Source organism: Rhinoraja longicauda, chromosome 6, assembly GCF_053455715.1.
Source record: "Rhinoraja longicauda isolate Sanriku21f chromosome 6, sRhiLon1.1, whole genome shotgun sequence".
Classification (NCBI taxonomy): domain Eukaryota; kingdom Metazoa; phylum Chordata; class Chondrichthyes; order Rajiformes; family Arhynchobatidae; genus Rhinoraja; species Rhinoraja longicauda.
In genome coordinates, this window is record NC_135958.1 from 19,134,303 (window position 1) to 19,150,907 (window position 16,605).

Genomic DNA, 16,605 nt, shown 5'->3' on the forward strand with positions numbered 1-16,605 from the left:
TGTCTTTTGCACAATCTTATCAGCTGGTGCATCATGTGATCCCTTTCAGTGCTGCTGGAGCCAAAGAGAGATACTGCACAGAAACAGGCTGTTTGTCCCATCATGTCCGAACCGACCACCCAATTACACTCATCCTATATTGACCTCATTTTTTTTAAAATGTCCCCACGTTTTCATCAATTCCTCTCCCATCTTCCAAATTATACCACTCCCTGACGCACTAGGGCAATTAACAATGGCCAATTAAGCGACCAGGCTGCACGTTTTGAGATGTGGGAGAAAACCAGAGCACCTGGAATAAAGCCTGCAGAGTCACAGGAAGAACAAGTAAACTCCACACAGACAGCAGCCAAAGTTAAACACAAATCACTGGTGCGGTGATGCACAGGATGATGGAAATGTAGGTAGATAGTTAATTCCTGAATTTAAAGTTCTCCTCGTGGTTTTCAAATCCCTCAATGCCCTCACTCCTTCGTTTTGTGCAACCACGTCCATTCCATGATCATATCAAGATCTCTGAATTTCTTAAATGACAATTTCTCCTGCTACCCTGATTTACCCCACACCAAGGCAGGTCACCTGGTATTCCGTCCCTGATACTCTGCATCTTTAGGTTTCTCACAAAAACCAGGAAAAGTCCAATCCAATTCATCACTGTCACACCCATGCATAGCATAACGTTTGTTGGTTAATGCAAGTCATTCATCACCAGAGCAGGATAATTTTCTAAGGGCCATGTCCTCGGCCGTACATTTTTATTTGCTGCAACAATAACCTTACCACATCGTAACCTGGAAGTGGAGACATTAACTGATGATTATATAACATTCAGTTGAACAAAGTACTAACTACAAGTCACAAGACGAAAGCAACAGTCAGGTATCAGTCAAGTTCAAGTGGCAAGATCCATCCCCCACAAAGACCAAGCCATGACAATTACCAACACGAGCATCTAACCACTTACCTCTGATACTCAATAACATTATCACCACCAGGTTCCCCACCATCAACCTCCCTGGTTTAGACACATGGTCAATGGAGGCTATTGAGGATATCTTGAGTCAGTGGATTGGAAAATGTTCAAGACCACATCAACTATCCTGAATGAGTATAACTCAGACGTCGTGGGTTTCATAAAGAAATGCATCGACAACTGCTTTCTGACAAAACCCATTAAGGGTCTATCCTAACCAAAAACTTGCATGAACAGGGACACTCACTGCTTAAGTCCAGATCCGTGATTTTCAAGAAGGATGATCTTGCACTGTCCAAGAACGCCTTGTATGATCTCCACAAAGCTCTCAGGGATGCCAAGAGAGACTTCCAAAACAAGCTGGAGGCTCCATTTAATCAAACGGATACCAGGCAACTGTGGCAGGCAGGAATACCATTACAGGCTACAAGCCAAAGTCAGTGGTGATATCGGGCAACAATGCATCTCTCCTGCATGAGTTTAATGCATTTTATATCCGTTATGAATAGGAAAACAAAGTTCCATATATGTGCGCTGCCACATACTCCGTTGGCTCTGTCCCATACATCTTGGTGGTAGAAGTCAGATCTGACTTTCATGAGGGTAAACACTCGAAAAGCAGTCAGCCCGGATGAAATCTCTGGACAGGTTATAAAATCATGCATCAATCAACTGGCCAGTCTTCGCTCACATCTTCAACCTCTCACTTCAACAGTCTTTTGCTCCCATCTGTTTCAAGGAAACCTCCATCATTCCAGTTCCAATAACTACTGACCAGAAACTCTCAAATCAACATAATGAAGTGATTGAAAGATTGATAATGGCCTACATTTGTACCAGTCTTCTGGACAATCTAAACCTCTTGCAAGTCTGAAGTCTGAAGAAGGTTCTCGACCCGAAACGTCACCCATTCCTTCTATCCAGAGATGCTGCCTGTCCCGCTGAGTTACTCCAGCATTTTGTGTCTATCTTCGGTGTAAACCAGCATCTGTAGTTCCTTCCTACACTAGACCTCTTGCAATTCGCATTTAGGAAAAATAGATCTATGGAGGATGCCATCTCCCTTCCACTATATTCAGCTCTTAATAATAAGAACACCTATGTCAGCTATTCATTGATTACAGCATTAGAATAACAAGTTAGCTCTTCCATAAACTTCTGGACCTTGGCCTTGGGACCTCCATCAGCAAATGGCTTCCGGACTTCTTGATCAGTTGACCTCAGTCAGCTAGAATTGGTCATAATATTTCCTTCACCCTTAACATTGGTGCCCTCAGAGGTGTGTGCTCAGTTCCTACTCCCTGTGCACCCGTGACTAAGTGGCCAAGTACAACTCCAAGTCGATCTTTAAGTTCATCTGACACGAAGTGCAAGAAAGAGAATGAGAAGCTAGTGTCATGGTGTCAGGGCAATTCCCTTCCCGGCAGCAAGATGAAAGAGTTTGTTGTTGACCTCAGGAAGTGAGGGGTGAACGCAACCCAATTCTACTCACAACCCACAGAGCTGCTGCAGTGATGGTCGGCAGCTTCAAGTTTCTTGGCACCATATCACCAGCAACCTAACCTGGTCCCTTCACACTGATGTGATCATAAAAGTGCATCAATATATTTACTTTCTTTGGAGCTTGGGAAGGTTCAGCGTGTCCACATGGATTCTCTCGAACTTCTACAGATATGCTATGGAAAGTATCCTGACGAGATACATTTCAACCTGGTATGGCAACTGCTCTGCTGTAGACAGCCTAAACTTGCAGAGTGGTGAATATGATTCCCAGTCAATCACAAGCCTGTCACTTCCTTCCATCTAGTCCATCCTCACGATGCATTGCATTAAGAAGGCTGGAAATATCATCATGGATATCTGCCACCATGGCCATCCCCTTTCTCTCTTCTACTGGGTAATGATACAGGCGCTGAACCAGGTGGTCTGGGTTTTCACACTTGCCCGATGGTAGCACTGAGAAGGGCATTGCCGGGATAATGGGGAACCTTGATGATAGTTGCCATCTTCTTGAAGCATCTCTGCCTTTAGATGCTTTTGATGGTGAGGAGGACTGTGCCTGTGATGGGCCAGGCTGAGTCCACCACTCCCTGCAGCTTCTTGCATTCCTTTGCATTGGTATTGCCATATCTTTTCTATACATCAGGATCCTATCTATAGTACATCTGTCAAATCTGTAGAGTATTTGGTGACATGTCAAATCTCTTTAGAAATTAGAGGCCCTGACTTACGATTTCATCTATGTGATGGGCCCAGGATAGGTTATCCAAGATATTATTGCAAAAAATTCTGAAGCTGCAAACTCTCATCACCTCCAACCCACAAATTAAAACGAGTGTGGTCTCATGCCTTCCCCTTTCTGAGTCAACGATTATCATCATTCATCTCACCTGAGAGGAAAGGCTTTAATGGATTAAGTTTGGTTTTTAAGTATTTCAAGCTTTATATCGGTTTTCTTTAAATGTTCATTTTTTTCATTTTACTATGTTTCTTGAGATTTAATTAAAATCTTCTCACTGTTTAACTTACATTTTGCTTTTGAAAATTTTATTATATATGCTCACAGATTCTCAATCTCTCTCCCATCTACAACAGTTCCTGGCTTCTCGCCATTGAAAAATCTTCAGCCAACAGAAGTAGGGTTAAGGTGGATGACCACAGACTTTGCCCTTTCTTCCTAGAATCATTCATAAGTAACTGACCTTGTGTGTCATGAGGTGCAACTGAACATCAATGTTACAGACAAGAGCCTCTGCTTTGCCACTGGGGTTCTCCAATGGGAAGCAGGTAAATGAGCGTCCACAGTCATCGAAGGGAAAGTCTCGGCCCTGCACAAGATAAGAGAGAAAAAATAAAACACTTAAATATTTTAGCTTAACTTTTGTTCTCTTTCTGAAATCATCTATTGATGTCTCCAAAGAATATGATAGCTTTTTTGCTTCTTATGTACGTGACCATCTCCATCCTGAAGCATGAGCAGAAGAAGAGGAGACACGATTGGGTGCAGGGACAGAGAAGGGCAATAGCTGGGGCAGGAGCAGATATGGGAGCAGTGGCTACTAATGGGACAGGGAAAGAATCTGGTCCACACTGATGTGACCAAGCAGAAGTTGATCCAGTCATCACTCAATACACTATATCTCATTTCTATTGACACAAGAGGCTATTCAGCCCATCTATGTTAACTTGCAGAACATTCTCATCAGTACCATTTCCTCAGTTATTTCCCAGCAACATACACTCTCTCACTTACCTATTGACTCATGCCCTACTCTCCACCTACACAGGCCAATTCACCTAGCAACAAATCTTTGGGAGAAGCACTTGGGGAAACTCCATGTGATTACGGGGAGAGTGTGCAAACTCTACATCAAAGAGCACAAGAGGTCAGGACTGACCCTGGGTTGCTGGAGGTGTGTGGCAATGGCACTATCTGCTGAGCCACTGTGCTGTCTGTTCTGCCACCTGTTCTACTGTGCTGCCTGTTCAGCTGCGCTACCGTGCTGCCTGTTCTGCCACTGTGTCACCAGTTCTGCCTCTGTGCCACCTATTTCCTCTGTGTCACTGTACCACATGTTCTACTGTGCCACCTATTTCCTCTGTGTCACTGTACCACATGTTCTATTGTGCCACCTATTCTGCTGTGCCACTGTGCCATCTGTTCTCCAAGCTTTCCCACATTCTGGAAGGCATGGTGAGATAGTAATCAGGAATTTGGATTCTGGACTATTCTTCTTGTCAATGTCAGTGTTCTGAGGCTAACAGCTACACTTTCTGAGCACTAATTAGTACTGCATCAATTAACCTTTGAACCTGTAGCCTCCTGCAGGGTGTAGTTGCATCTATGGCTTAATGTAACTCCTCAATGCCATTCAGCAATATCCCAGTGTCCACATTCTTGGCTTCTTGCTGCTGAAACATCCAGAATACATAGTCTTGCGCTATTAGATATTCTGCCTTTCAATAAGAAGGTAGAGGAATATTGTTGCAATGTTTTGACAGAACATTTTTTTTTTAAAGCATTCCTGATGTCCTGCCAATATATCAGGAATATATCAAATATCAGCCAAAACATTATGACCACCTGCCTAATATGCTGTTGGTCCTCCGGGTGCCGCCAAAACAGTGCCGACCCGCCGAGGCATGGACTCTACAAGACCCCTGGAGGTGTCTTGTGGTATCTGGCGCCAAAACATTAGCAGCAGATCCTTCAAGTCCTGTAAGTTTCGAGGTGGAGCCGCCGTGGATCGGACTTGTCGATCCAGCACATCCTGCAGATGCTCAATCGGATTGAGATCAGGAGAATTTGGAGGTCAGGGCAACACCGTGAACACTTCATCATGTTCCTCAAACCATTCCCGAATAATGTGTGCAGTGTGGCAGGGCGCATTATCCTGCTGAAAGAGGCCACTGCCATCAGGGAATACCATTGCCATGAAGGGATGTACCTGGTCTTAAACGATGTTTAGGTAGGTGACACGTGTCAAAATTGACATCCATATGAATGGCCGGACCCAGGGTTTCCCAGCAGAACATTGCCCAGAGCATCACACTCCCTCCACCGGCTTGTCGTCTTCCCACAGTCGGTTCGGACCAGACGGGATAGTCTTTGTTGCCCTCGCGCATCGAGGAGCCTTGGGTGCCCAACACCCTGTTGCCGGTTTGTGGTTTGTCCCTCCTTGGACCACTGTCGGTAGGTACTCACCACTGCTGACCAGGAGCACCCCACAAGCCTTGCCATTTCAGAGATGTTCTGACCCAGTCATCTGGCCATAACAATTTGGCCCTTGTCAAAGTCGCTCAGGCCTTTACTCCTGCCCATTTCTCCTGCATCCAACACATCAGCTTCAAGAACTGACTGTTCACTTGCTGCTTAATATATCCCACCCCTTGACAGGTGCCATTGTAACAAGATAAGCAATGTTATTCACTTCACCTGGCAGTGGTCATAATGTTTTGGCTCATCGGTGTATATCTCTTGCCCAACACAACACAGATTGCTGTTTGTGGGTCTTCCAGTGTGGCACATTGTGTTGCATTTCTCCAAATAACAACAGTGACTACATTTCACTTCAAAATTAATTCATTAGCGATAAAGTGCATCGGGACGTGCTGAGGTCAGAGAAGTATATAAATGCATGTGTGGTCAATTTTACCGGTTCCTTTATCTACTCAGCTGATGACAGATACCTAATGACTTTAATGGCTTCAAAGTTAAACAATCCCTCCGTAATGAAAAAGTCTATTGCTTCTTCTGGTGGTTGTGAGGTCTGAGTGTGCTGAGTGATTGGCCTTCCTCCAGTTAACGGGACCAATTGCTGAATGGGGCAGTTGGGACCGAGGCCCAAGAGTTTGCTGACTCTTACAGGACAGTTATTTCACAGTCACTTTATTAACTGGGCAGCTGCCACACAGCAACAACCAATCCTCAGCTTTAACAAGATAGATACTTGACATTTACTCTGCCCAGCATAAAATACAACCGACCCAATGCAATTTATAGAATGGGTTGAAAAGTCTGTCTGGAAGCAGAGGAACCACCATCAAATAAATAACTAATTTAGAAGTGAGTTGTAATTTCAGGATTTCCCCCACCATCTTTCATGGGGTAAATATGGCATGTTATGAAGCAGTATCAATTTATGATACATGGGTTAACTGTAGGAAGCAGGGCTGTTCCAGTCAGTGCCAGCATTCTTGGACCATTGAGAGGAACCAAAAGCATCAGCTCAATTCACAATGTGGACTACTTCCAATTATTTCTTTCTGCTTAGAAGGAGAAGGCTTGTACGGTTTCACTACAATGAATAACTTGACAGCTCTGTGAAAAGGAAAATACTGCAATGCACCTTCAAAATGGAATTGGATAGGCGTGTGAGAGACAATAAAATGTAGGGCTCTGGGGTGTGAACCAGATGGAATCACTCTACTCGGAGCCACAAAATACATCCATTTCTAGCCAGATCAAGATTTAAAACCAAATGCAAACATTAAGATCAAATGCTTTCCTGAATGGTGTGGGCTGAATAGTCTTCTTTCATACAAATAACCGTTCGGTAATTCTGTGCACAATTAGGAGTATGTGACTGACAATAACAGAGGCCGGGTTAAAAAGTGGAGCAGAAATGAATTTTATGTCTTCTTGTACACAAGGCATTCAAGATTGATAGAGAAGGAAAGAAAGGAGGGCAAGTACCAGTATTGATTAAAGAGAATATTACAGCGCTCCTGTCAACTCACTTCTGCTGGTTTACGTTTATTCAAATTGCTGTGCTTTTCAAGATTCATTTGTTCCTTTATAATTCCACCTGATTTACCTTAAATATGTTGTGTGATGGAGTTTGTCCATATCAAAAAATAAATGATGTGGATATAAACATAGACAGAGGGAGAGTTCATAAGTTCATTAGTCATAGGAGCAGAATTAGGCCATCTGGCCCATCGATCTGGTCCTAGACTGTCCAACTAGTGGAAACATCCTCTCCACATCCACGTTATCCAAGCCTATCATTGGTCTGTAAGTTTCAATCAGATACCCGCTCATCCTTCCAAACTCCAGCGAGTAGACAATAGACAATAGGTACAAGAGTAGGCCATTTGGCCCTTCGAGCCAGCACCACCATTCAATGTGATCATGGCTAATCATTCTCAATCAGTACCCCGTTCCTGCCTTCTCCCCATACCCCCTGACTCCGCTACCCTTAAGAGCTCTATCTAGCCCAGAGCTGTCAAACGCTCATCATATGTTAACTCAGTCATCCCCAGGATCATTCTCGCATACCTCCTCTGGAGCCTCTCCAGCGTCAGTACATCCCTCTTCAGATATGGGGCCCAAAACAGTTCACAATACTCCAAATGCGGTCTGACCAATGCATTATAAAGCCTCAGCATTGCATCCCTTTTTTTCCTATTCTGGTCCTCTCAAAATAAATGCTAACATTGCATTTGCCTTCCTGACTACCGATTCATCTTGCAAATTAACATTTGGGAATCCTGCATCAGCACTCCCAAGTTCCTTTACACTTCTGATTTATGAATCCTCTCGCCATTTAGAAAATAATTTATGCCTTTATTCCTACTACCAAGGTATATGACCGCACACTTTGCCACGCTGTATTCCATCTGCAACATCTTTGCCACCCAACCTGTCCCAATCCTTCTGCACAGCACGAAACAATCCTTTTCACATTTTTTATGTGAATTTTGTGTACCAGAGGGAGGGATGTCAGCATTAGGAAATGGAACACTCTCTAATTTTAGCACATAGAACAGCATTAAGCACTCAAAGGTCAGGTTGTAGCATAGGCTACCAAAATGAAATTTCTATTTCTTGCAAATAAACTACCACTACAACTTTGCTTAATAAGATGGAAAACAGGTGCTTAGTTAGAGATTTATTTGCGCTGACAATTTACAGATCCAGGTTAAGAATGCCCCAGGCTCAATTCCATCATGATTTCTACAATTCGTAGGAACAGTATTTTCAATGTTGTTGGATCCCACACTAAGTCCTAGATTGAAGACCTAGTTTCCGAAAGCTACAATAAATTAGAATTTGGATGTATATTATTCCATCTTTTCTACTGAGACTTGATGTCGTAAAGTCATACAGCATGGAAACAGGCTAATTTGTCTAACTCGTCCATGCTGACCAAGATGCCACTTCTAAGCTAATCCTATCTGCCCGCATTTGGTCCGTATCCCTCTAAACCTTTCCTATCCATGTGGCTGTCCAAGTGCCTTTTAAATGTTGTTATTGTACCTGCCTCAACTAATTTCTCTGGCTGCCCATTCCCACCCACCACCCTCTGATGAAAAGGTTACCCCTCAGGTTCCTATTAAATCTTTTCTCGCTCACTTTGAACCTATGTCCTCTGGTTCTTGATTCCCTACCCTGGATAAAAGACTCCATGCATTCACCCTGTCAAATCCCCTTATAATTTTATACACACTGCATTAAATGTCACTGAACATTACCAGGAGTTAAAAAGTGGACTCAAAAATAACCCCAGGAACTAGGAAATCATGATCACACAAAATACAACAATAAGCATTGATCAGAATTTTGGAGATGGGAAATCGTGCCATGGACCTTTGTATTCCAGTAAAGGGTGGGGGGAAGGTGGAGATCCTAATTTCAATAGTACTGAGCATGCAGCACTCCCTCAGTATTGCAGTCCCCGGAATGTTACGTGCCTGTGATCTTCGATCTCAGAGTGGGGTGGCTGCCTCCTGAGCCCCATGTGCTTGTGATTCTACATTCTCACCACTCTCTCGGTCGAGTTCAGAGTAACGGACTCATAAAACGATCAGTCCGAAGAAGGGTTCGGTCGCCAAATGTCTAGTTTAGTTTAGTTTATTGTCAGATGTACCAAGGTACAGTAAAAGGTTTTTTGTCTGACATTTCCCTCCAGATACTGCCTAACCCACTGTTCCTTGAGTTTGTTTTTTCCTCGAGATTCCAGCATCTGCAGTCTCTTGTGTCTCCATTAAATGGTCACTTGTGCTGACTTGTGTTGGTTGCCGAGTCATTAATCTAACCTTTTTTTAAAAGAGCTTTTGTCTTGCATGGGATTATTGTCAGCATTATTACTGGTGGTAATTATTGAGGTGGTGACTATTATCTTGTCTGAGCCACTGGGTACCACAGGTTTTCTATTTTCAAATCATCTGATATTGCCTTAACCTGTACACACTTCAATTACTGCCCGTAGGAGAAACAAGGAAGAAAGTGGGCATCTAAAAACTTGAAATAATCTATATGACTTTTTTCTACTTCTTGTTAGAATGATTTATTATCTAATTTACAACTTCCTCCTAGCTAAGCCTCTGTGAAAGCTGCTTCCCGAAGATGACATTCATAATATCAAGCACAAGATATCTGTCACTGATGCAAATCACCCTAAAACTAAAATTGTACAGTGTGACAAATTCCAAGCTGCCCATGACTTTCTGCCTTTAGTCTAAGTAGGTTTTTCTAGAATTATTCTGCAGTCAGTTTCCCTGGCAACTGGTAAGCAGGCTGACTAGTCTGTGGAGCTGACAGTTTCAGACCACGTTATCACTGTTCAAGTAGGACCTCATCCTGGCAAAAAAATCCTTATTTCATATCATATCATATCATATCATATCATATCATATCATATCATATCATATCATATATATACAGCCGGAAACAGGCCTTTTCGGCCCTCCAAGTCCGTGCCGCCCAGCGATCCCCGTACATTAACACTATCCTACACCCACTAGGGACAATTTTTACATTTACCCAGCCAATTAACCTACATACCTGTACGTCTTTGGACAATTTTTAGATTGTTTAAAAATTATTTTTCACCATGTCTTCTACCCCTCACCTTAAGTCCTACAAGCTTATAACTTTGCTCTTTCAGGTGGTACAGGGACGCAGCTAGTAAAGCCACAACCTCACAGCATCAGAGAATTAATGGAGTAACGGGATTCTTCTGTGAGACAGTTTAGACTCCATGAGCCGAATGGTCTTCTATTTATGTGAGATTACGAGCCTGGAGAGAGAGTGTCAACAGGATAATAGTTCACTTTTGGAGCATCTATTCAACAAGTGCTCATACACATGCACGTGTGCGCAAACACAGATTAATTTGAATGAAAAGTAATGAGAGTCTCAGGGCCGTTTTAACGCATGGGCCTGATGGGCACTTGCCCGGGGGCCCACGAGCATAGGGGCCCCATGCTGATCTGTGTATGTTAAGTGACTTGCAATAAATAAATACTACTTTAAAAATGTAGGTTCAATAAGTGCTTTTTTCGCAACATTTTCGATCCCTAAGTGCTTCTCACAGCAATCTGTAAGTGCTTTTCGCAACAATGTAGCACCCTAAGTCCATCGCTAAGTGCTTTTCGGTAAGTGCTTTTCGCCGGCACGACAGGGGGGGGGGCTGGTAGGGAAAGGGGGGTGGGGGAGAGTAACGGTAGGGGCCCCAGTACACTGCTTTGCCCGGGGGCCCATAATGCTGTAAAATCGGCCCTGGAGAGTCTCCCTCTAATTCACCGTTCTATTCTCTGAATCCACAAATGTTGGAATCTATTCTAATCCTCATGCTGTGGCCAGGATCACCATATGCAGTACGGATCACAAATTAAACTCGGAGGCTCTTGCTACACAAGGCTCAGTGCAAGCGAGGCAAACATTAAGTGGTATAAGGGAAGTGCCAGTCATTTTATTGCAATGCTGCAGCCAAGACAAGGAACAGTTTTGTGGAGTCCTCTCAGCTCAGTGGGTATCACAGTTATCTCAGAGTCTGATGGTTGTAGGTTCAACCTCCAGTTGCACAAACTGAGGCAGACACTACCATACAACACTGCAGTGCTGTTGTACTTTTGATTTGCTGGTTCTCGGATGAGATATTGAACTAAACGTAGTTGCCTATTTTGATGGATTTAAGAGTTTCAGTTGAGGAACAACGGTGAAGTATTGATGCCTCATAGAAGAATCAATAACAACAAATGCTTGGTGGTTACGATGTTAGTATTTGTGGAAGCTTCCTCTGGACAAATTGGTAAATTAGTCAAGGGTAATTTGTTGTCTAGAAAGATGGGACTCACATTGAGATCAGGAAAGGAGATACTATATGCGTATGTTCTTTCTTGGTGAAACTACATGGCGGAGGGATCTACCACTCCCTTGTTTACTCATGTTTTGCACTAATGTCTTGCTTTTTTCCCCCCCACAGTGCTTTTCTTTTCACTGTCTTGCAGAACTTTCATGTTACTTATGTATAATTTATGTTTTTGGGTATTGTCCAAGTCTGTGATGTTGCCTCAAACAAGATTTTAGTTGTACCTGGGACTGGCTTTGAGCCCCACCACTGGGCCGTGAACTTACCATCTGAGTGTGCGATTCCTTGCCTGGATCGACGCTCCAACGCGGCTTGCGGACTTTAACATCAAGGAGCTCGCTGTCTCGGGTTGAGACCGGTCAGGAGCTCCAAGCCGCACGACATTCGACAAGCCCCGACCTGGGGTAGATTGCCCTGCGCGGGGGAGCTGAAATCCCCCCCCCCTCCTCCCCGATGCAGAAGCTTGATCACCCCGATGAGGAAGGCCCACCGCTGGCTACGGGAGTCAAGATTGTACCCCAAACGGAAGGTTAGAGGCCCCCCATCGCTGGAGGACAAAGAAGGGAGAGATTGAACTTTTTTTCGCCTTCCATCACTGTGAGGAATGTGGAGGAGTCACTGTGGCGGATGTTCATGTTAAAATATATTTTGTGTGTCCTGTTGCTTTTTATTGTTATGACTGTATGGCAAATGACATTCCTCGTATGTTGCAAAACATACTTGGCTAATAAAGTATGATTGTGATTGTGATTGAAAAGATGCATTTGCTGTTCACCAACATTTTTGTTATCTAACTAAAGTCAGACAGGCTCCCCTTTGTAAACAACCTTCCCCTTTATGACTGAGATGAATGGATTTAATGACTCACCATGTGGAGGATCAATAGTCGTGCTGTCCGTAGTACATCAGAGGTGACAACCTGGAACAAAGAGATAAGAAACTGTGAGGGAAAACCTAAGATAGACACAAAAAGCTGGAGTATCTCAGCGGGCCAGGCAGCATCTCTGGAGAGAAGGAATGGGTGACGTTTCAGATTGTGACCCTTCTTCAGACTTTTTTGCTTATCTTCACAGGCTCCCCATGCTTTATAAAGATATTGGCTAATACCACACAACTGTTTCAGAGATACCAGTTTCTCAGTGGAACGTATGAATTGTCACCCTTCTTATGTGGGACTACAAAGGGAGTTTTACTAGAATGCCCTGTGGAAGGCGTCACAGTCATGCTGGGGCCTGTCTGTGCCAAAGTGTGTCACTTGCCAAAGTCAAGCAGAGTCACTGGATAATGAGATCCTGGGGTACATTTACCCCTCTAGTTCACAAAAGTAAAGAAATAACCACAAATTAGTTGGCTTCAGAAATTAACTCTAGGTTTATCATTTGGGTGTTCTCCTCTGGCCCACCCTTTTTTTTTAATATCATTCAGCTCAATATGCCACCGACAGTTCATTGAATGCAAAACCATGTAATCTGGCATATTCATGTAAGTTAATTTTAGTTTTTAGAGATAGAGTATGGGAACAGTCCCTTCGGCCCACCGAGTCCATGCCAATCACTTATCACCTGTTTGCATTAATTCTATGTTATCCCACTTTCAAATCCACTGTCTACACATTAGGGGCAATTTAGAGAAGGCAATTAGCCTACAAACCCACACATCTGTGAGATGTGGGAGGAAACTGGTGCACCCAGGGGTAACACACGCAGTCACAGGGCGAATATGCAAACTACACAGACAGCAACCATTGTGAACATGCAGTCTCTCTCAGCTGAGCTATCGCTTTCAAAATTCTTCAAAGAAAACTAACCTATAGAACCTGTTGGTAACCACATGGAAATATTTTGCAGTGCAATTCACTGAAGCAGACTGAAGCATGATAGGAAATTAAAGACAGTGTGCCTACTGAGACTGCATATTCCAAACATAATGCAGAATTGAAGTTTTAGGAAAAGTAAAACGAATCTAAGCTCAAGTTTTTGAGAGAATTAAGATCTTTCAGTAAAGTCCCCAGTAAAAGCAATGAAAAATATGAAAGAAAATTTAAAAGCTGTTGAAGATTTGAGTTCTCAAGCCAGCTGTCCTCAACAACATTTCTGCAACAAGTAACACTTAGAAACAGAATATCTGGCCATTATCCCGTTGCTTTTTGTCATATATTGCCTTCATGTTTCTGCACACCACAATGCCTCCAGAAATTATGATGATAATTAAAGGAAAACATTCTAAAATACTGCTTATACTGGTAGCAATATGGGAATAGCTCCTGCCTGGCATTGCCTGAACTAAATTGACTGGCCCATGTCAGAATAATTAAATCAATGCCTAAAGACAACCCAATGTCCCACCATTCTCCAGTCCCCAATCTCCTCCAAAAAAGTGACGATAATAATGGCAACAGGCCACTGTAACCATTGTAACAGCTTACAATGGCCTGTTTCCTTTATCATCATTACTTTTTTGCATATCTTTCATTCATTGTTCTTTATCTCTCCACATCACCGGCTATAAACTCTTGTTTCCCTTATCCCTAACCAGTCTGAAGAAGGGTCTCGACTCTAAACGTCACCCATTCCTTCTCTCCAGTGATTGTGCCTGTTCCACTGAGTTACTCCAGCTTTTTGTGTCAATCTTCGACCTAGAAATAGAGGCCTGCTTATAGACACCACAGAACAAATCCAGAATACTGCCAATACCGTTACAGGATCAAGTACGATAATACAAAAGTGCACTGCAGTAAACTATCACAATTGATTTCACATTTAGGACATTGCTTTAAAGCAGCAACAAATGGGGCGATATACTCAAATAATTGAGTCACCACAGAGTAAAGGACATTGAGATCAGGAGAAGTATATCTGAAGGCTTTTGTTAATGTTCTGAAAGACCAAAATCCCCAGTTCTTCACTTTCTGACTACGAGTCAAACTCCGATAATCTGGCATCTTCACGATTTAGTGGGGGAAAGGGGGGTGGTGGGGAAAGGGGGGGTGGGGGAGAGTGAGAGTGGGGGTGGGGGAGAGTGGGAGGGTGGGAGGAGAGAGTGGGGGTGGGAAGGAGAGTGGGACTGGGGAGGAGGATGGGGTGGGGAGGAGGGAAGAGCGGGGTTGGGGGTGGGAGGAGAGCGGGGGTGGGGGGTAGAGTGGAGGGGGTGGGGGGAGAGTGGTGGTGGGGGGGAGGGGGTTGGGGGAGAGTGGGGGTGGGGGAGAGTGGGGGGCAATGGAGAGTGGGGGTGGGGGAGGGGAGAGTGGGGGGGAGGGGGAGGGGTAAGGGGGGGTGGGGGAGGAGAGAGTGGGGGGAGGGGTAGGGGGAGGAGAGGGTGGGGGGAGGGGGGGAGGAGAGGGTGGGGGTGGGGGGAGAGTTGGGTTGGGGAGGAGGCCAGGGTGGGGTGGGGAGGAGGAAGAGTGGGGGTTGGGGAAAGTGGGGGTGGGGAGGAGGGAAGATTGGGGGTGGGGGGGAGAGTGTGGTGCGGGCAGGGAGAGTGGGGGTGGGGGGAGGTGGGGGCGAGAGGGGGTGAGGGGAGGGGGGAATAGGGGTGGGGAGGGAGGAATGGGGTGGAGGCAGGACTGGGGGGAGTGGGGGTGGTAGAGGGGAGGGGCAAGTGGTGAGGGCAGGGGGGATGGAGTGGGTCTGGGGGGAGGAGGGGGGATGAGGGGGATGGGGGGGGGGTTGAAGGTGCTACACCAATACAGGAGAGGCTTTGGATCCAAGGCTCACTCCATCTTTCTATCTCCGTCCAGGTCTTCAATCAATCGTTAATTTCAATAGACAATAGACAATAGGTGCAGGAGGAGGCCATTCGGCCCTTCGAGCCAGCACCGAAGGTGAGCTAGGCCAGAAACACAATCTGTGTTGAGATAACTCCTGAACATGCTAGTTGCTCCATGTGAGCTGGGCAAAATATAGGCGACATATTAGCCCGAGGCAGAAAAAGTTTGATTATCACACTCTAAAGCGGCACTTTAGAGATCCAAGGTAAATTCCAAGGAGAGATCCAAGGAAAGTCTAACTATGACCATGGTGGTGTGGCAAGGGCAAAGTTCCAAACATCTCACATGTCAGAAGGGCTACAGATTTCAACAATCAAAAAGCTATTGTATAAAGCATTTCCCTATATGCTCTGAAACACTTTATGAAAATTGGTTGTCACTATTTTTTAAACACCAGAAGTGTAAAAAAGTATACAATGCTAGAGAGATTTGAGAGAGAGAAATCCACATAAGGCCAAGATCCGAGTGGCTTTGATAAATCTGACAAGGTTTTGAGAATCTTCAGAGTGAGTCAGATCAAAGAACTGTGAGCTACTTTGAGAGACAGAAAAAAGCAAATTGTTCTTTGAAAAGGAAGTCAGATAGAAGAAAGATGATGGAAACAGAAATGCAGGAGGGAGAAGTTTGGACTGAGCATGGAAATACTGTAACTAGTTAAAATGAAATAAAAACTTGCTCTTTAGTATACATATGGTGTATCACAGCACGGTCTTTAGATTATTGAATCCAGCATGATTTCATGGACTTAACAAAGAGGCAGCCACAAGATGCTCCCTGAGAATAGTAATTCTCTTTTTACTAGTCACTTATGGAAATACAATTTTTGTCTCATAATGGTAAACTACACTGTTATGACAGAAATATTCAAATTGGATCGGATACCAGAACAGATGCATAGACACCCATTTCTCACCACAGGTGTTCTATGTCATTATAAAAAAGTCCTCACCAGACAGTAGTCTCCACCAATGGGCACACAAAGAAATACTGGCGAGCAAGCCTGGATTTGTGCTGCTTTGAATGCCAGGTTTGCCTCGTATTAAAACAGTGAGATATCAACAGCACAGACAATACATAACTGGCCTACAGAAGGTGCATAGAAAACGTGTCCACACCAGAATTGCTGTGCAGGAAGGAACTGCAGATGCTGATTTAAACGGAAAATAGAGAAAAAAAGCTGGAGTAACTTAGCGGGTTAGACAGCATCTCTTGAGAAAAGGAATAGGTGACGTTTTGGGTCGGGGCCCTTCTTCTTCTGTCTGAAGAAA

At 44.2% G+C, this 16,605-nt stretch overlaps 1 protein-coding gene across 1 annotated transcript in view; it reads right to left on the bottom strand.

Moving 5' to 3' along the window:
• fcsk (fucose kinase) overlaps positions 1-16,605 on the bottom strand; it is a 134,284-nt gene that overhangs the window by 52,535 nt on the left and 65,144 nt on the right. Inside the window, 2 exon segments of the mRNA XM_078400619.1 lie at positions 3,676-3,801; positions 12,440-12,490. Of these exon segments, the coding sequence (XP_078256745.1) occupies positions 3,676-3,801; positions 12,440-12,490 (177 nt within the window).